At 45.3% G+C, this 21,572-nt stretch overlaps 1 protein-coding gene and 2 long non-coding RNA genes across 5 annotated transcripts in view; 1 reads left to right on the top strand and 2 right to left on the bottom strand.

Moving 5' to 3' along the window:
• The window catches only part of LOC116943719 (tectonic-3), a 25,540-nt gene extending 3,968 nt beyond the window's left edge, over positions 1-21,572 (bottom strand). Inside the window, exons 1-11 of one of the 3 annotated variants that reach the window (XM_076060775.1) lie at positions 21,351-21,572; positions 18,214-18,328; positions 17,021-17,124; positions 14,681-14,814; positions 11,359-11,464; positions 9,867-9,982; positions 7,228-7,341; positions 4,836-4,964; positions 3,490-3,571; positions 2,416-2,515; positions 1,144-1,318 (exon numbers count right to left, since the gene is read on the bottom strand). In XM_076060775.1, coding sequence (XP_075916890.1) covers positions 1,144-1,318; positions 2,416-2,515; positions 3,490-3,571; positions 4,836-4,964; positions 7,228-7,341; positions 9,867-9,982; positions 11,359-11,464; positions 14,681-14,814; positions 17,021-17,124; positions 18,214-18,328; positions 21,351-21,513 — 1,338 coding nt within the window. In that variant the 5' untranslated portion in view covers positions 21,514-21,572. Of the gene's footprint in view, positions 1-1,143; positions 1,319-2,415; positions 2,516-3,489; positions 3,572-4,835; positions 4,965-7,227; positions 7,342-9,866; positions 9,983-11,358; positions 11,465-14,680; positions 14,815-17,020; positions 17,125-18,213; positions 18,329-21,068; positions 21,324-21,350 lie in introns of those variants that run through there. The other 2 variants (XM_076060779.1, XM_076060805.1) reach the window with 2 other exon arrangements.
• Positions 9,046-9,496, bottom strand: LOC142913936 (uncharacterized). Its single transcript, XR_012934993.1, has 2 exons — positions 9,357-9,496; positions 9,046-9,194 (listed from the first exon to the last, which is right to left on the bottom strand). It is a non-coding gene; the product is annotated as an uncharacterized LOC142913936 (long non-coding RNA).
• On the top strand, positions 11,427-17,922 carry LOC142913856 (uncharacterized). Its single transcript, XR_012934977.1, has 2 exons — positions 11,427-11,545; positions 17,604-17,922. It is a non-coding gene; the product is annotated as an uncharacterized LOC142913856 (long non-coding RNA).

Genomic DNA, 21,572 nt, shown 5'->3' with positions numbered 1-21,572 from the left:
ACCACGCCATGAATCACGCAGAGTACATGTGCAGGCCTTCTGTCAGTCCACTGCTGGTTAAGGGCCTGGCCACAGTGAACAAGTTGTTTGACCGTACTTCACCATGCAGTCTTTCAGGTTGGTGAAGGCGTGGAGAGAAGAGCATGGTACAGTACAACATTTAGCGGTGCTGCCCACAATTTAGCCCTGCAGAAACCTGTAACAAACTTAATAAATTTTGATTTAAAGCTTTCGTGACTGCAGTGATTCATATTCTTGGTTCTTTCGGTAAAGTCACGAAAGAACCAAGAAACTTAATAAAGTTTTTTTGGGATAGATCGCATAAATATAAATGTGTCGTTAACCCACAACTACCCAACAGCCAATTAGTAAGGTTTGCGACGTAAACAAAATGTGCCAATTAGTACTTCAGCACACCGGTGTGTTGAGAGTAAACCCACAACATTTATAATTTGAGTATGACGTTCCACTGGCGATTACAGCCAGCTTTATCAGGCGATTTTCCAATGGGAAAACGATCGCTTAACGAGCAATTTGCTCAACACGCCTCGCTCATTAAGCGAGAAGCGCCTGTAATTTCCTCTTGTTTTACGTCGTTGGTGGTTTTCACACCTCCAGTGGCTACAGGAGTTATGTGAACCGATTGCAGTGCAATGCACGGAATGAATCGCACCTCCGATTAGCACGCCTGGCTACATATGGTGCGAAAGAAGTTCAACACACATGAATCAAACATTCTTACACGTGTAATGCGATGCACGTGTTGTCAACAACAATCCCTGTCAAGCAATGACTCAATGAATTTTCACGTGTCTTGTAGCAATCCTTTAGTTTCCATGTGTTTGCATGACTATATATTGGAGCTGTGTTTTATTGGTTAGTGCAGTGCCAGCATCACAGTGAACAGGGTTCAACTCCCAAATATATACATCATTAGTGGCATAAAAACAACGTCCCGTAGCCTCCCCTAGGTCAACTCGGCCTGCATTGCAGTGTTCCAACATCAGCAATGGAGAGACAAAGGTCACTGGACATGATGCTAGCCCACACAACAGCCAGCCTTAATAGTTGCTCGCGAACAACAATTGCTCCAACAGTCTCCATAGGTAAAAAGGGGGAACATTGTTTAGTGTCTGAGCTTACCAAATTATCCAAAATTTTGGCCAATCCCACGATGGGTACAGAGGGTGCCTCCCTTTTCAGATCCATCGCGTCTCCCCACTCTGTCAGGTTCTCCGGATAACTTTGGTTTCCAGTACCGAGCCATGCGTTCAACACACGGCGCTGTATTTCCATGCAGTTCGTTATATTGTCCAGCCTGCGCACAATGGCACATCAGCAACACACACGACCATATCAGCATTATATACGTAGAAGAGACACCCTACACCAGGGCATGAACCCACACATAAGAGACACTGGTGCAGTATACCTGCATGGGCATTATGAACCCCCAAGTGACAAGGGATTAAAATCAAGATCTTAGTGGTGGTGATGATTCAACGCTTTGGAAGCAACATGAGGGTTTGAACCCAAGTGTTCAGTGGTGATGGCTGTGCCCTGACCAGGCCACTATGAACCTCCTGAAAGAGATATGCTTATGATCAAATCACGGCAACACACCAAACCTCTTCAGATATTGGAAGTGAAGCGGCATTGACTCTGGACAGTGCTTGCAAGAGTGACCACTATACAGTAGTCAGGTTATTAGAGGCTGCGGGATTATGTGGTCAACAGCGGAGGGAAGTGCAGCCCAATACATTGTTGTACTGTGATTTTATTATCCAATAACTAAGCTCAATGTTTACACCGACCCATACTGACGAGTGAGGTGAAGTATAGTCAAATAACTCTTCACATACGCAAAAAGAGCTGTACACATGTACATGAAAGAGAGATACTCAGACCAAGGGGCTGGATCTGACCTCTGCCATTGTTGATTTCCGGTTGCCGAACGAATACATTATAAGGTCGCACTGAATACACACAAAGTGCTTGCCACAAATGAACCACAAAACCTTGCTAATCTCGTCAAAGAAGCATAGACCATCACAGGAACTCCGTTCATCTTCACAGCGGCTTTTGGCTAGCCATCGAACAAAGACGGTCACTACGTTGTGCTTTCAGATGCGTTTCTGTGGCCGTCTGGAATGCTCTTCCGATATTAGGAAGCCATTGGAGCTGTGCACTTTAAAATCGAGATAAACAACTCATTTCTTTAAAACTACTTTTGGTGTTTAGTTTGTTGTCCCTTCCCCCGCACGTCCGATTAGCATGGTTGGCTACGTATGGTGCGAAATGGAGAGTTACACAGTCCCAGGGCTTGAATTTAGGCACACAGAATTAGGTATTCTTGACTTGGTTACTATTAACCCGATGTGTCATTCCCTGGGGGCTGTGGGGTGAGGGACAAACTTGAGGTTGCATCCAGCTAAGGTTTGCACTCCAAAGAGAGCCGGCCGGCGCAGAAGACCACAGTCTGTTTCAGCCGGGAGTTGAACTTGAATTCGCGTAGTGAGGGGGTGGTCAAGGAAGCAGGGAATCGACACGTACACGAGAGGTAATGCACGTGTAGGAAGGAATGTCTTCAATTTATCAATATACTGCTTGTTGAAGGCCTCCCCGTAAGCCATTGCCACCTCTCGCCATCTTGAGAGGTAATAATCCACCTCGCACATGCTGCACACGAGCCAATTTCATCGCTACCAGGATGTGTTTACACAGGATTTATCAGAGTGGATGTTTGAGGATCGTGCCTAAGCAATTAACCTCTGAAACCTCTGGATGTGTGCCGATATTTGCACCGCCAAAGTCACGATCTTTTACAATTTTATGTTACATATATGTGGGCCAAATTATACGAAAGTGTGCTAGGCATGCAATGGTTGCATTGGCTAAAAGGTTGAAAAATTAAGGTACATTTATTTTAGCTAATTTTCTACACTCGCGATCGAAAAGTCACGCGTGAGAATCCACTAGCTTTAGTTTGTAAATGTTGACGCGCCGAAAAATCTGAATTTTTACAAACCTGGAACTCGTCCCTTACGTGTACGTATGCCTTCCCATTTGTATGTATGTACAATCCCTCGCCGCCAATCGCAGACTCGCCAACCGTGGAATTTACGTATACACGGACTTCTTTTTTTTTTGGCATACCAATTGACCAAACACGGCCTGGAAATTTTGAGTTTCCACAGTTAAGCCTGGGTCCGCAACCCGCATTTACTAATTTCGCCTAGGGAGCACTTAAGACGAGCAACGACCATGCACGTCAGATTGCTACAAGCTGCTGTGTGGCTATGCGAACAGTGCAGCAAAATCCATTGTGGTTCTGTACTTTCTATGGTCCCACTGACCACTGTGGCAAATTATGGTCAACTCTCCCCCATGACACGCAAGGAGTGGGGGAAGGCCCCCATCTAACAGTGGCTTCACAGAAGGGGCTATACACGTATGTGTGTGTGTAAGTGAGTGTCGGTGAAGGATATGAAGTGTTGGTGATGCCAAGCAGTGGATGATCCCAAAGGTATCCTGGGTTCCCACTCCGCTTGGTAGGTATATTAGTCTCATTCTGCGCCCAGACACATACACAGGCGCACACACACACACACGCGTGCAGACTCCAATGCATGCACAACTATTTACACACATTTATGCTTTTATACAAGCACCAATGGTTTCAAAGATCATTGTGGACAACACGCACCATTGCATTTAACTGCTCTCTACAAACACACGTGCATATTTTGAGATCACATGAAGTGTCGAATGCTTGCTGGCAAGAAGTCACGAGACATCTAGGTTTTATGGGTCAACTGAGATGACTGGTAGATGCACCCTCTGTACTCCTCACTGTGCCAAGTTGTGTGCTCAGTCAGCACACACCACACACATACACTTCGTAAACAACTAGAGTCTCAACAGGCAACCTTTCCTCAAAATGTTACCCTAAAATTATAATCACCGTGGGAAAGACTGCCACTAACGTATAGGTCTTCAAGCCGCAGTCACACATACAAGTCATGTAACCGTTGGCAGCATCACATGCAGGCACAAAGGGGCCGTCCATAAATGACGTCATGCGATTTTGGACGATTTTGGCCCCCCCCCCCCAGTCACACGGCGTCACAAAAAGTCAGACCCCCCCCCCCCTCAAATATGACGTCACAAAGCTCTGCCCCCCCCCAAAAAAATATATAAAACATGCTTCAAATCGCTTTAAACTATTGTCATTGTAGTGCGTATTTAATGTGGCGCTGCACACTGATGTTGTAGGAGAAAACATTTATTAAAAAGTCTATTTAATTAAGCAGAACGTGTTGTCTATATTTATTTAAAGTTGCGCATTTTGATGTGACGTCACATTTCTCAAACCCGCCCCCCCCCCCTCGTCACACATCGTCACAAATGTCTGACCCCCCCCCTAGGTGCGTGACGTCATTTATGAACGGCCCCAAAGGACAACAACAGCTGCCATATGCCCCTAAGTGGCGGTGACGTAGCACAATGCTTGTCAGGCTAGGTGCACTTTGAGGCCATGTGAAGTGTCGAAGGCTTGCTAAAAGGTCACGGCGTGCCATGGGTTGACTGAGATTACTGACAAGAAATACAAGAAGATCGGCCGTAGCACTTTAAAAGACTTGAGGGGCAAGCGCTGTTAGTGAGCACCCATTAAGGCCGGCACGGCACATGAGAAGGTGCTGTAGCCAGCACCATTCCCGGCTGCTTTTGTCCCCCCGGTAGTGTTGTTTACACATCCGCACCAGGTGCACGTATGAGGCTGAGTCGACCTACAACAAAGACACGCGCGCACAGTACCTGCACATCATACGTACCGAAACGAAGGAGACGGTGAACGTCTGAAGGAGGTAGGAGTTGGTGAGTGTCAAGTTCTCCTGGTCTATTATTGCCTTCACGTGATCAATGTAGCCTGAGGTAGCATTATACTGCACGATGAACTGAGCCTGATCGCAGCAAAAACACAGTACACAGCACACTTGTACACACTACACCTGTACAAGCTACACCATTCATGCACATCTATACACAGCTAACAATTCATGGCACATCTGAGCACACTACAGGACACACTTGCTCGCCATATCTCACTCGCACACACCACACAGACAATACTCATACACACCGTGGCTGTACATAACACACATGTACAAGCAACACGTGACACCAGAACAACAGCTATGCTGCACCTATAAGAAACGTGTTTGTCCACACAATACATACATGTGCAAAACCAACGTCCAATATACACCCGAATCACAAATACCACATCTGCATACAATACACCACTCCTAAACACACTGCACACCACATTACACCTGCATGCATGCATATTATTACATGTGTCCCTGCATTGTTGCAAGTGCGTAACATTTATTGAATCATCCCTGGGATGAAATAACATTGCACTCTTAATGCATACATTAGCGATTGTGCAAGCACACATTTTGTGCGGAATGTGTGCATTCATGCATGAACGTTGTACGCGAATGTGTGGGTGAACATGTATAGGCATTTATTTGTTACGTCTATGTGCATGTATGTGCATATGTGTATCAGAGCCATTCCCTTTTCACTTTGGGGTGCGACAGGGATGTCCTCTGGCACCTACATTATTTGACATCTTTTTCAACCACGTACTTCGAGGAGCCATGCTGTACTGGAGGATTTTCCATCTGGTACACATGTAGTGGCATAGTGCTGGCTGCTGGCGAAAAATGGGAACTGCGGTGTAGAGCAGTACTGACGTCAGCAGGCTATGATAGACACGAGAGGGGGATATCTAGGGGAAGGGTCACAGAGGGGGGCCCATAGGGAGGCCCATCGGGAAGCCTCGGGAACCCCGTTAGTAGGTTCCAGACAGGGGGCGTGGCCGGGGCGGAGCGAGGTCATGCTGAGAGTGTCAGAGGGGCCCCTGTTAGGGAACTCGGGGCTGTTGCTGGAGTGGGATCCCTGTCGTGCTGTTCAAGATCGTCGCCATCATCGATGTCGTCTTTACTCGATATTGCGCTGCTAGATAGTTGTTGGCTGTCTCGGTTCAGCGCTGTGTTAGACGGTTAGTGTTTTGTATAGGCTAACAACCCACGTAGAGTTGTGTATAGGCGAGCGACTTTAGAGTGTGAATTATACACACCCATGTCGGGTGTGTATAATCCGATGGTGCTCGTTAAATGAAAGTGCCTCCAAGTCTTATCGTCTCCGAGTTATTCACTACACTTCTATATAATGAGAAGCAGATCAATGCTTGGGTGTGGTCGAGGCATGGCTCCCTATTGTCCAACCATGTTATTATGTTGATGATCTCGCGATTACTGCTCACTCTGCAGAGGAGTTGGAGGCACTGCTGGAGCGTGCTACTAAAAGATGGGGCATTAGCCTCCAAAACTAAGCACCTGCCTGGGTATTTTGTATCATTCAACACTCCACCCCCTCAACTCCCCATTGGTGGGGTAGTTGTGGAGAGTGGAGAGGTTTCCATATCTGGGCAGTACGCTTATGACCAGCTTTTGTTTGACAGCAGAGGTCTCACTCTGAATCAGTCGAGCGGCAATATATTTTAATCGGCTGCGTAACACTGTGTATCACTCCACTTGAAGCTTCGGATCTTCTCGGCCACAGACATGCCCTCCCTTCTCTAAGCTTGCGAAACGTGGACCCCCCCTTAAGGAACATCTTTGCCGGTTAGAAAAATTCTGGCTAGCCTGCCAACAATCCAGCCTGGGTTTAACCAGGGGTGGGGGGGGGGGCTAAACGGGCGCAGCACGGGCTAGAGAAGAGATAGAATAATGTGGTTTGAGAGGATATGGAGCTGATTTGACTTGCCAATAACTGGTACCAGCGGTGTCCAGATCGGCCTCTGTAGAGGAGGCTCGTGAAGGATGCTACTTGGCAGTTGGAGGCAGACGCCCTTCAGCAATAACAGAGGGCAGAGGAGCGACGCTCACAACAATGAGCAGAGCGCCGGGCGGCTAAAACACATCAAGTTGACACAGTAGGGGGCACAGGTGGTACATTGGCCAGTCATCTCAGTCAGTCAACCCATGGCACCTGGGTCTGTCTCGTGACCTGCCAGCGGGCGATCAACACTTCACGTGGCCTTAAAGTGAAAATAGCTTGGCACAAGCGCCATGGTGATGTCACCGCCACTTTGTGGCGAATTGCAGTTTTTGTTATTGGTAGCGTGCATGCATACGTACGTATGTTTTATACCTTTATCAATGCATTTTCACAGTGGCTCGAGTTCCAAATAATATTTTTGGGTGTATCTTGCAGCACGACGCTGACCAAATCACCATCTTGATATGAAGTAATTTCATTCAGAACCTGGGAGCAGAATTAATACAAGAAGCACAAGGCTCATCAAATGCATCAGTGTTCACTTGGCTCAGAACCCACAATTGACATGTGTTGGCTCAAATGTCCAACATGACCATTATGAATCTCATGACACTAATGAAACCTTTCCCATTCCAATGACATATGGGTATGTATGTGTATATCATCAAATTACTTTATTGGCGAATCTTTAGGTCAGAAGACGTATCGAGGCCCCCACAAGGCCATGCGGGAGGGTGTGTGGCAAAGTTTGGCGCCAGCCATCATAGAGTGTGGTCGTGTCGCTACAGTTCTCTGCTGCGAGTACAATGTATTTAAAAACAATGGCGCTATGCCTCTCTAAATAGAATTAACACAAACCACTTGCACGTTCCGAGATTCAGCAGTGAACGGGACCACACCCTGCGACTTGCAGACGTCTCGGAACGGGAAAGGGGTCAAGAGACATCCAGTCCTGGAGATTGAACCACGTATTTCCTAAATTCTGGCGCCGTGACCTGACATAGACATGATTAATTCCCTACGGAAGACAGATAGCTCTGTTCCACTCTACAACTGACCCATGCTGAGCCAGCTCAGCGTAGCTCAGAAGGCTCCCATGTTGTTTTTTTCAAATGCAGAACACAAGCTGGGCACTGACATCACACACATCGATAACAATTGTTAACTCTGCCCCTGGCTCTGCTTGGCCTAAAGTCAGATTCAGATGTCTTGACAGCACCACGCAGATGTCAGAATTAGAATATTGATTTATGCTGGAGGAATCTGATGAGCTATAAAGCTCTTTTTCACAGGTGTCCAGTCGGGGCAGGTCAGAACTCAACAATCTGATGCGGCTCAGATATGCCAATGGAAAAGCAGTAATAGAGAGACACCTAAGCACTTGTGCTGTGTTTGCATGACTACTCGGAATCGGGCCAAGCCAGCCTTGTTTGGTTCCAGTTTTGGGGCGAACACCCTAGAGTGCATGTCCCTGTCCCAACAATGCTTGCATGGTCCACGAGGCCTTGTGGGCTCAGCCCCTACCACTCGACCCTCAAGAAACTCCCTATCCCTACTCTCCATAGCTGTGAGGTGGAGGTGAGGACGTAATCTTTAAGTTTGTTTTTAAACAAAGTTCTAACAAACATTAAGTTCAAGTTTATATGTATATGATTTTATTCAGGTGAAAATTAAAGAGACCAGCAGTCTGATTTGCAGGGTCAACAAACTTCAAGCAAGCTTGGGTCATGCTGTGTATTTTAACAGTTTAATTTTTTTAAGTTTTCTGTTGTAAATTTTTGTAAGTTGAACTACAGGGCATCACGGAGTATGCATCCCGTTTAAGTGGTGACTCTGTGACCAGTAACATAGTTATCAAGTGTGCAGGTGGTGGAAATGCGCCATGGCTCACAGGCGGGAGGGGCCCGGGGACCGGGGTACGAGCAGGGGTTAATTTTTACAGAGGGCCGGCCCAATGACAATCATTCTCTGCCACTGCTTCTCATATCTCTACTGGTTCTGACGTCAAACAAGGTAATATAGTCTTGCCCCAGAGATCACTTGTATCACAGAACTCGAGAATGTACTCCTGTTGCGCCGCCGTGGCGAGATGTTAACTCCCTCGCCTGGTATGCAGGAGATCGTGGGTTCGATTTAGACCCTGACATCTGTATATTTTTAATTTGCATGTTCTCCCCGTGGCCGCGTGCATTTTTCTCCAGGTCCTCCAAGTTTTTTCCCTCCACATTTAGAAATATATGCTGAGAGTATATGGCTGCTATTAATTAACACGTGATAAGCCATTTCGTTGAGCTATCATTTGTGATAGCCAGGTTGCTTCTGAAAAACAGCTATTATAGCTTCGTGGGACTTACCTAGGAAAATATATTTTTTTAAATAAAAAAATTGCGTCAAAAATGTTGTTTCTCCCCCAATACTGAGTTGCTTATCTTAAGGCATTTTCCTATGTGATGGGGTTTTCTCATAATTTGCAGAACATTTGGACTTGAAATATAGTTTGCCATCATGGATTGGCTTGCCAATTTTCAGGCTAAAGCTCAAATTGTCCACATAGAAAACCTCGCCAAACGTGTTGCAATAAAAACATTTTGGAGGAAGCAGGAAAGTTTTATTTAACTTGCAGGATAAAATGTCAGCAACGCAATATTGACCTCATACTCGCAAGTATTTCTGGCCAAGTGTTATTCGGACGTACTTCTGGGAAAGGCCTGCCAAACTCACATGGTAACTCAGGCAACTCAGAAAACAATGGAAACACTTATTTTAACAAATCGAGTTGTCCTTCAACTTGAGTTCAAACCAGATCAAATACACTTGAGTCAATGAGAAATGGCTGTCCATGGAAACCAGATAATGGTGTCGGGTCAGCCTGGGTAGGTTACATTGGGAACACGGGCTCATTGGCCCAGGCTGTTGGACAAACCGAGCCAGCACACTTCCCAGGAGTCATAAAAATATGGCACCAGAGAGAGAACCAGCCCCAGTGCTTGAAACCTTTAAACGAAACTAACCTTGAGGAATTTGATGGTGGTGTAGATTTTCACGTCAAGGAAAGAGTTTTCTGTGCATGCCTTTTCGAGGTTACTAATCAAACGCAGGCATGATACTGAACTGTCCATTCGAAACCCTGCACGCAAACCAACAAACAGACGCGAAGACATATAGTGCAATCCGACACTTCTACATTCATTGTCGTGATTATAGGACATTTTTCAAATCAAGAGTCTAATTTTTACTGACCCATTGGTATTATATGCCTTGCTTGTGTTGTCTCATTCATTCAGTTTCAAGGTATTTTAGCATTTCATTTGCATTGTGGATAATGATCACGTTCTACGCAAGATTCAATGTATGCAATGTGGATATGAATATGAATATCAATTTCAATTAATAAATCGTTCTATGGCTAGCTGGAAGAGTTCCCATGAAGAATGGAACACGCACACAGATGCATTATATACAGTGAAGCGTATCCATTACCAGACTGTGGTGCTTTTAATGATGTTGTTTATTCTGGTAGTGTTGCCAATATTGATTGTGATGATGATGGCAGAGATGATCATGTTGATTATTGTGGTGGTGGTGTTGATGACAATGTTGATTCTGATAGTTGATTGTAAAATTGCTCTAAAAGTTGACAGTGGTGTTGATGATAATAGTGACACATTTTTCCGGTAATGTTGCTTATTGTGGTGGTGGTCGTATTAACAATCACATTGAAATTGAGATAGATGTAGTGATATTCGTGATGTTGGCCATGATGTTTAATTGTGATGTTGGTAATAGTGTTGGTAATAATGAAGATGGTGATGATGTTGATGGCAATGTTGATGATTATGTTAATTATATTGACGATATTAGTTCTGATGATGATGTTGATTGTAGTAATGTTGTTAATGTAATGTTATTCATCTCCAATTAGCATGGTTGGCTCCATACGGTGTGAAAGAAGTTCAAGTTGGAAATTCAACATAATAGTACTGGTAATGACGCAGTTGATGGTGATGAGGATGTTAATATACAAGCGGTCCCTGCATTTACGAAACAATGCGTTCCTGCAAACCTCGTCATAAATCAAATCTTCTTTCCCATAGACAGTAGAACCTTCACTTGCCGATGTGTTTTTCCTTTTATCAGCTATATTTAACAATATTTCAATAGGTAGAAATACACATAAACAGTTGAGAATAACAAAAAGCTCCACACCAAGTCACATCGCAAAGCAGACTGACTGTTCATATGCGTTCGGAGTCATGTTGGAAGTTGCGTTGTAAATCAAGTTTCTGCGTCGTAAATCGATCCATGGTGGCATTTTATAAACATCATAAATGTGGATCGTGGTCAGTCGAATAAAACCGTAGACCACCTGTATGTTGAAGACATAATTTGTGGGGATGTCAATTGCCATCGTGTTGTTGATGATAGTGGTGGTAATGATGATGCATATGATTATGATGATTATGGTGATGAAGTCAATGCTGTTGATGGTGTTGGTGTCCTCACCCACAGGGCCACCACCCCCACAGATTCCGGTTGGAGAGACGGGGACAGGGACAGAGAAACGAGTTTGTACATTCAACTCGGACACAACCTCAATAGGGTCACCCACCTGGATGACACAAAAACAACAAAGAAAGTCAGCAACAGAGACACAGAGACCAGCCACCACCCAACACAGCCAATTAACAAGGTTTGTCACGTAAACAAAATATGCCAATTCGTTACTAGTACAGCACACCGGTGTGTTGGAGAGTAAACCCACAACATTTACAATTTGTAGTACAACGTTTTGCCAGTAATTATAACTATCATAATCAGGCAACGGCGATATTTGTGGAGAAATCCTCCTGTTTCGTTCTTAAATAGAGGGATAAATGTGATGTCGTCACTTGTGAACCAATCAGGTGCGGGGGGGGGGGGGGGGGGATGAATGCATATACATTACAATGGATATCAATTACTGGTTGGGTTAATAATCTGGTAATCAACATACATTATGCATGCACATTAAGCATGAATATTGTGCTTGTACATCCTGCCGTTTTTTGCGTGCACGGAAATGAAAGCTATCAATAGAAGGTGTGTACCGGATTAATCGCTCTTGTGGCATGCTGTGCTACGAACCCGGCTAACCGGGTTCGATTCCCGCTCATGGTCGACACTAGCGACGATTATCTAAACCGGTCCTGGGTCTCTCCTAGGTCGACTCAGCCTTAAACGAGTACCTGGTGCTGTGTGTAAACATCGCCACTGGGAAGACAAAGGCGGTCAGGCATGGTGTTGGCCACCCACCCCCTCGTGTGCCGTTTTGGGCGTCATACAGTGAGGGGAAAAAAACGTATTTGATCCCCTGCTGATTTTGTACGTTTGCCCACTGACAAAGAAATGATCAGTCTATAATTTTAATGGTAGGTTTATTTGAAGTGAGAGACAGAATAACAACAATAAAATCCAGAAAAACGCATGTCAAAAATTTTATCAATTGATTTGCATTTTAATGAGGGAAATAAGTATTTGACCCCCTCTCAATCAGAAAGATTTCTGGCTCCCAGGTGTCTTTTATACAGGTAACGAGCTGAGATTAGGAGCACACTCTTAAAGGGAGTGCTCCTAATCTCAGCTTGTTACCTGTATAAAAGACACCTGTCCACATAAGCAATCAATCAATCAGATTTCAAACTTTCCACCATGGCCAAGACCAAAGAGCTCTCCAAGGATGTCAGGGACAAGATTGTAGACCTACACAAGGCTGGAATGGGCTACAAGACCATTTCCAAGCAGCTTGGTGAGAAGGTAACAACAGTTGGTGCGATTATTCGCAAATGGAAGAAACACAAAATAACTATCTCCCTCGGCCTGGGGCTCCATGCAAGATCTCACCTCGTGGAGTTGCAATGATCATGAGAACAGTGAGGAATCAGCCCAGAACTACACAGGAGGATCTTGTCAATGATCTCAAGGCAGCTGGGACCATAGTCACCAAGAAAACAATTGGTAACACACTACGCCGTGAAGGACTGAAATCCTGCAGCGCCCGCGAGGTCCCCCTGCTCAAGAAAGCACATATAATGCCCGTCTGAAGTTTGCCAATGAACATCTGAATGATTCAGAGGACAACTGGGTGAAAGTGCTGTGGTCAGATCTTGGGTGAGAACCTCCTTCCCTCATCCAGGTCATTGAAAATGGGTCGTGGATGGGTCTTCCAGCATGACAATGACCCAAAACACACGGCCAAGGCAACAAAGGAGTGGCTCAAGAAGAAGCACATTGAGGTCCTGGAGTGGCCTAGCCAGTCTCCAGACCTTAATCCCATAGAAAATCTGTGGAGGGAGGTGAAGGTTCGAGTTGACAAACGTCAGCCTTGAAACCTTAATGACTTGGAGAAGATCTGCAAAGAGGAGTGGGACAAAATCCCTCTTGAGATGTGTGCAAACCTGGTGGCCAACTACAAGAAATGTCTGACCTCTGTGATTGCCAACAAGGGTTTTGCCACCAAGTACTAAGGCATGTTTTGCAGAGGGGTCAAATACTTATTTCCCTCACTGTAGATGGTCGCTAACAGAACTTGTACTCTGCTGTCAAGCGGCATTATATTTTAATTAGCTGCATAACACTGTATGGAAGCTACCTGGTCTATTACTCAATACGAAGCTCCGGATCTTCTCAGCCACAGTTATGCCCTCCCTTCTCTATGCTTGTGAAATGTGGAGACCTTTAAATGAACATTTGTGCTTGTTTGAACCATTCAGGCTGGCCTGCCTATGTTCCATTCTGGATTTAACCAGATTTGATTGTGTGAGGAGCTCACAGATCCATGAAAGATTTGGCCACAATCCCATCAGTGAGCCCCAGCAGATGAAGCTGTGTTGGGTGGGTAATGTACCATAGCCTGCATGCCCCGCCACCGCATGCCTGGCTAAACGACCGCATCAGAGGATAGAGAAGAGATGGACTGATGTAAAAAAAAAAAGATGTGGAGCTGATTGGACTTGCAGATAACTGGTACTGGTGGTGTCAAGATTGGCCTCTGTGGAAGAGGCTCATATGGAGGACGCTACCGGGCAGATGGAGGCAGTCACCCTCCAATAACATTTGAGGGCAGAGGAGCGATGCTCACAACAATGAGCAAAACGTCTGGTGGCTATAACGCAACAAGGAGGCACAGTGAGGAGCGCAGATGGTGCATCTGGCAGTCGTCTCACTCGGTCAAGTGGTAACACCTGGGTTTGTCCCATGACCTCCTGCCAGAGAACCTTCGACACTTTACTTGGCCTCAAGGTGCACCTAGCTTAGCACAAGCGCTTTGGTGATGTCACCGTCACTTAGTGAAAAATGGCGGTTATTATACCCTATGTGTGTACTGACCCCGAATGTGTATATATTTGTCTACTGACCCTGGGGGGTAGCAGTGGTTAGCACGCTGCGCCATGAACCCGGCGACCCAAGTTAGATTCCTGTTAACAGCCAACATCGGTGACGATTATCTGAACTGGTCCTGGGCCTTCTCTCGGTCGACTGAGCCTCAAATGAATAACTAGTGCAATGTGTTAATATCGCCACGATGGAGACAAAGGCGACTAGGCGTGGTCCTGGCAACCCACCCCTGGTGTGGCGTGCTGGCTTTCATAGGTGCTAACAGCACTTGCCCTAACAGTCTGTTAAGACCAAATGGGGGATCTTTATCTTAATACTCTAGGTGTGTGCACTGACCCTGTATGTGTATACACTCTAGGTGCGAGTGCTCTAGGTGTATTTGTTTTTGTACTTTGCGTTTGCACTGACCCTGTATGTGCATATATGTTGTATATACTGTATTTGCACTGACCCTGTATGGTCTTCTTGCTCTAGCTTCTGTTGTCTTCTCCACCAATGTGAACGCCATTCCCACTCCGCTCTGCAAGACTTCTTTGTTGAATTCCGTGATGTTCCGCATAATCAGGTAGAAGTTTCGACACAAAACTGGAACCAAAAAAACGTGCGTGCACATGCGAGAGTGAAAACCTTGCGAGAGTGAAAACCGTGCTCAATTGATTAAGCCTGAAATACACGGAACATTGAGTTTCCATTGACGTTATGCATGTGTATCATAGCGCAGGCCGCTGCACAGGAAAACCTTGCCCAACGTGGCTTTAACGAACACGTATCTAGGCTCTACACGGTTTACCTAATGAGGTCTGTTTTACGGAACACGGGGGTCATGTTTCGGCTATATGCGGTTTCATGCTGCTAAGATTCTCATCTCCGCATAAAAAAAAAGTGGCGTTAATAATTCTACATCTGTTGGAAGGTGGGAATTAATCGACCATGTATATGCGCAACACAACACGCACAATGGTACAACGCAAATGTTCCCACATTGCCGCATGCGACTGTCCATTTGCTGAGGATGTTAGTCATACGGACGCCTAGATGGCGAATCATTAACATTCAAGTGACAGTGTTAGGGGCAAGCGTCAGGCGTGAGTGCCACGGTGAGGTGAAATAAAAAATAAATAGGAGTCCGCATTACACACAAGAGTTGTAGCGCGACTCAGCACCCTTTTGTACAATAACAAGGATGGAAATCACGTAGAATTATTTAAACAAAGAGGGAGGGGGTGATCATTTCGAACCCAATGCAACCCTATTTTTCCCATCAGGACTATTATTCGTCCAACACAATTTTGTATGTATGAATGTAGAACTTCTTTCGCACCGTACATAACCAACCATGCTAATCGGAGGTGTGGGGGAAGGACAGGAAACAAAGCATAACATGCACGTAAAAAAATACATATCACGTGTACAAGAAAGATGTATTGTTGTAAGAAACTTTAATCAGCTTACCTGAATGAGCAAGCCATATTTAAGCCTTTGAAGAAAATCACGAAATAACTAAGCCATTACAGTGAGTATTCTTTGGGTCTTTCGGAAGAGTCACGTAGACAGGTTCAAAGAAAATAACAAAATAACAAATAATTACGAAGTTTCGATCGCAACACAAGCGCTCGTCATCAGAAAAAAGGTTTGAAATGGGCGTAGCCCAAATGTCAGCAGCCAATGACAATGTAAGTGGTGGGCAGCGACTGTGTCGGTGGTGCGTTTTCCACCAAAGGGCTGCCGGGTAAAAATTTGCATGTTAATGTAAGATCGCCGAGCATCCTCCACGGCGAGCGTACCAAGGTGGCAATGTTAATATTGCGATCGAAACGTCGTAGTTATTTGTTATTTTCTTTGAACCTATCTGTGTGACTTTACCGAAAGACCCAAAGAATATTAATTCCTGCAGTCATGAAAGCGTTAAGTCGAGAATTACAGTGAGGTTAATATTAGTGATGTTAAGAGTTCTGGGGGGTTGTGTATGATGCAAGTTGTTGCTAGCTGCTAGACCACCATGCACTAGCTGCATCTGCATCGGCGCGTACATAGGCGACGCTCGCTGCAGCTGGCAGGGCAAATGGCTCGTGCGATCGTGTGCTCGGAGTGCTCAGTGCTCCCTGTGTTTAAAATGCTGATGTTTATTTATCTTGCAGTAAATACTTTTGATAAATACAGTAATTATGTTTACTCAGGACGCAACTCTGCGTGCATTTTCCTATTTGTTTTGCTTCTCAATAACGTGTTTATCATATTTCGATTTAAAGCTTTCGTGACTGCAAGGATTCATCTTCTTTGGCTCTTTCGGTAAAGTCACGTAGTGCCAGGACCACTACGTGACTTTACCGAAAGAACCAAAGAAGGTGTTTATCATATATATTAAAGACACGTGACCGGCACACTTCACCTTTCCCTGCTCTCCCATTGGTTAAGATTCTCAGGAAAAGGTAGTCATTTCATGCAGCTGCACAAACGTATACACGAAGGGAGGGGGGTTGGGAATTGTGCTTTGATGCATGCAATGTGTGCAAGATAATTAAACGCGGTTTGATATACTGAGATGTGATGCATGCATTACAGCGCAGGGAGATTTGAGGATTATACAAGACAGTTTTGGAAAAAGGGCAAGCGTTTCACTGCATATGCGGCACATCAAAAGAGCAGACACGATACTCTGCTGTGTATTTGGGCCGAACCATCACAGGACCGGAGACATGGCGATGGCTTGGAGAAACCATCCTGTAAATCAGTGCCGATGATGACAACGATGATGGGGTGCTGTTGGCGGAGGACTTGGCGAGTAACTCACAGTCGTTCTGGGTGATGCAGGCCAGGCTGGGACGGCTGTAGTCGAGGCTGTAGGGGGTGTTGTGTTTGAAGAATGTGGAGTTCGGCACACACACACGCGCCCATCTGCACACGGACATGCATAAACTACCATTATCACACACCCGGGCCGGTACGCAATCTGAGTATGTTGTGTGCTTCGCGTATTCTGTTATTATGAGTTCTAATGCCCTGTGGTACTCATATTTTTAGGTACTTTCATTTTGTGTATACTTAAACGCCCTCTTCGTCAATCCACTGCTGGAAGAGGGTCTCCCCACACTGTGCAGTTCATGGGGGTTATTTGGCAATAACTCAGTATGCTGTTCAGTATAAGTTGGCAAATGCGGGGACTCAAACACAGGAGCATAGAACACTACAACAATTGATTTTGTGCACCACACCCTACTCATAACTCATGGACAACTGAAACCCAGTTTGAAACCCAGGTTGAAACCCACGATCTCGGTGATAACAAATTGGTGTTCTAACACCTGAGCCACCCAATCACCTTACCATCCGGTAATGTTCGTCATCTTGTCTTCCATTGTGTCTGCTTATGTCAGGTTTGCCGCTGCTCAACTCCTGACCCGCACCCGTAAACGAGAGCACGTCATTCCAAACCCCCCGATCACCTCACTGGCTCCCAATCCGATCTACCTCTCCCCTCTAATCTCAATCTACTCCTCTGCACGGACTCTCCGCTGAAGCTCCCAGTCAGCTGGAGGTTGCTCGTCCTCCTCTGCTGCCACCATAGTCTGGAAATCCCATCTGCCCAGTCATCCATACTATTTACTCCCTGCCCCTGTTCCAGTCCAGGTTCAAGTCGTTTCGTATTTCTTCTATAACTGCCTCTCTCTGTAAAATAAATAAACATAACCATTATTTCCGAATAGCGTCTTGAGATGCAGTCACCTTTACACGCTACGTAAATCCACATTGTATTTGTACACGAGTCGTTGGATCTCTATGTAATAAGTCTATAGATCTCTACGTAAACCTGTGGCTCTAAATATAATTGCATAGGTCTCCGCCCCTATAAAGTAAACATGCTCACTGTTTCTCTACAGCACCTTCAGATGCAATCACATTTAGACGTTCTGTAAATCCACGTTGTTTTGTATTGTGTGGTGTGCTTTTTGTCGTGCCCATCTCGTGTCGTGCTGTTTGTGTCACCGGTCCTGTGGACTTGATGTGAACACTTTGCGTTCAAAGGCTGTGCAGTCGTTGTCACAGCCGCAGCCGACATCACAGCCATCCTGACTCAAGTCGCAGATGCAGGGAACCATGTCTGCTCATGTACACGCAAACACACACACGTTAGGATTGCTGTGATACATTTTTTGCTTGCAATATGAAATTAATTTTCACGATATGATGATTCCACTGCGTTTGTTTTCACAGCTGTGCTGTATAGCTCTCCGATGTGTTTTTGGGTTGCACCGGGCATACAACCCAAAAACACATGGAACGATACGCTTATTGCGATATCCAATTTCCACAACTTTGTAATTCACAATTTAATTGTATAGTTTTGCACGTTGCTGTATTTACAGATTACTAATACGTTCAACTGCAGCTCACAAAATATAACTGTTGGAGAAAGTGCTGTTATCGATAACCAATTAAGGCTGGCACAAGTGCCTGTGAGAATTGTATGGACGACACTGTGCCTGGCCGACTTTGTCTTCCCAGTGCTGTTGTTTGACGCATCACACCATGTATTAATTTAAACTGAGTTGAACAAGTGGACGCCCGGGACTGGTTCTAATACCATTCGCCACCGATGTTAGCATGGGAATAGAACTCGTGTCTCCGGGTTTTTAGCACAGTGTGCTCACCAGTACGACCCCCCCCCCCCACCACTTACCATGCACATATATACAGACAGACCTCGCTTAGCATGACCCTGTAGAACGCTGATTCGTTATAGCACTTTGTCCATGGGAAGTTTTTATAAAAAGATTAAGAAATCTACAAAGTTGCTTATGAGTGAGAACACGCAGCAGCTCTGAGCGAGAAAATGTACCCACCCACTCTCAGACAACCAGGCCCCAGCCCCAGCGATTCTATTATGACGATTCGTGGTCACGATTACATTTAACAAAAAAAATAGATTTCTTTAACCAGGCGAGAACTCACGAGACCAGGATAGGATCTCAGGCTACATTTAAAATAAACCTCGTCACATAAATTTAGACTGAGGGCATCAAGAAGATCACGGAGTTCCTGGAGCTCTTTTCTAATAGTGACTCACATGGGGAACGTCAGAGCTCCAACCTCATCTCCCACCGTTGCCTTGTAGTACATTAGAATGTAGTTGTGGGCACAGTACATAATACTTACTGATATTATCATAATCTATTTTTTATTTATTTATGAAATGTTTACCGCCTGTGTGATTTGTGTCATTACCAATACCCAAATGAAGCCCTCATATATTGCTCACAGGAAAAACATTACTCCGTTAGGAACGCATCCCCATATATACAATGGTATCATGACCCCTTTTACCACTAATTTGAATGTGCTCACTTTTCCAGGGGCGCTAAGCGAGGTCTGCCTGTATATCAGGACTCCAGAAATCCCAGGTGATGTGGGGGAAAGTGTCGCACAGCGTGTTATCCGTGGTCCACCAGGATATTACACGAAAAAAATCTGCACTGAAAATCATGGTTTGTAGGATTTTTAACAATGTAACTCGAATAATCTGTGAAGAATAATTCACACGTAACTCATCAATCCATGAGAAAAAATAGCTTTTGGAAGCCCAAAAGGAGCAAATATGCCACAGGGGGTCTGTATTTTTGATTTAAAGCTTTCGTGACTGCAGTAATTCATATTCTTAGCTCTTTCGGTAAAGTCACGTTAAAGGGAAACAATAAAATAATAAAATATACATAAAACAATAAAAATTCTCACGACGTTTCGACCATAACAAACGGTCGTCATCAGGTCTGTAGTCAATGATTTTTGTTACTTAAAATCCTGTATGACTCAACATATCATGTAGGCCAGTCTATGCAATGTAAACCAAATATATATTACCATTTGGAAATAAATTGAGACATCATGAGGGGATTTCTTTTTTTACATTGAAGCATGGTAGGGGTCGGCAACCTTTCAAAGAAGAGACGTTTGTTTTTATCTTTGACCAAAATAGTTCTATAGCCGCAACACACGCAGAGCTACTTGTCCACAGCAGATGACAAAACACATTCTGACTTAAATAAACAAAATAGGTGATGGAACAAACTGCGTCTCTTCAGTATTTCCCCCTTTAGTTATTCTTTAACAGCACAGTTTGACTGTACATTTTGTTGTCACCAAGCCATTACATGGTTTAAGATTTAGGCTTAAAAAAACGGCGGCCCGCAAAACAGGGCAGCCAAATAGCCGCATGCGGCTCCGGTGCAGCGGGTGTCGATACCTGATCTAGGAGCAATTATTTCCAGCAAGGGTTAGGCTCAAACATAGTTAAATAAAGAGGCGAACGAGGGCAGGTTGGAATGCTTTTGTAGAGTAGAATTGAATACGACAAATACCAACATTCTAAAAAAAAAATTGATCAACAAAAATCAGTGCATATCGCCTTCTGTATGGCATTGTTCTGTGATAAGGACAACGAATACAAGTTTCTGTATTTACAGATTGCTGAAACGTTCATAAGGCTGGAATCCTTACAAACATGCCGTCACCGCCCAGCGCAGGCTGATTGTTGCCACACGCATAGCTGCAGAAACCCTTACCTTCTTACAGACCTATTCAGACCTTATTGGTCAGCCCGTGTCCTTACACATCTCAACCTCACTCTTTGGTTCTTTCGGTAAAGTCACGTAGGTGTAAAGAGAAAACACGACGTTTCGGGCGCACACACAAGCGTCCATCGTCATCATCGTCAGTGTGTGCGTTGCGCCCGAAACGTCGTGATTTATTTCATTTCTAACTACGTTACTTTTACCGAAAAGAACCAAAGAGTGTGGATTCCTGCGGTCGCGAAAGCTTCAAATCAACATTGATCGCAACCTTACCTCAAAGAACTGTCCCATCGCAAGGGAGAAAAACGCAGACACACAGCCAAAAAAAAAGTTGCCCGTCTTGAAACGGCTGTACGCCGTATGGACCTGACCACTCTTAATTCCCTGGACAAGGACACGGCTAAACCCCCACGGGTTGACAGGCATGCACAAGGTCCCGTTGAATAGATCACGATCGATGATCGCAGTCGGACGGTGCTGTTGAATTGTAGCGGTCGCCATGGCGACGCGCGACGCCTCTCCGCAAACCACCCCGCTCAGCGCGCCTCGCCTCACCCCTGATGACCGTGGCCTGGCTTCCCGCAACCTCCGTGGTCGTCGGCGTGGCTTGGGTCGTGGGGGTCGAGGGCGTCGTGGTGGACTGCGCGAGACCGCCGCGCCGGCAGAGAGACAACAGAGACAGCAGAGACAGCAGCAGCAGCGGCGCGGAGGCAGCCATGACTGATCGTGCGGTGGCACGTGACCACGGAGCCGGATCTCAACATCCGGGTAACTGTG

This window comes from Petromyzon marinus, chromosome 1, assembly GCF_048934315.1.
Source record: "Petromyzon marinus isolate PM22_M1 ecotype Great Lakes invasive population chromosome 1, UKy_Petmar_22M1.pri1.0, whole genome shotgun sequence".
Taxonomy (NCBI): Eukaryota; Metazoa; Chordata; class Hyperoartia; order Petromyzontiformes; family Petromyzontidae; genus Petromyzon; species Petromyzon marinus.
The sequence above is the reverse complement of the archived record's forward strand: the minus strand, read 5'-3'. Positions and strand labels throughout refer to the sequence as shown.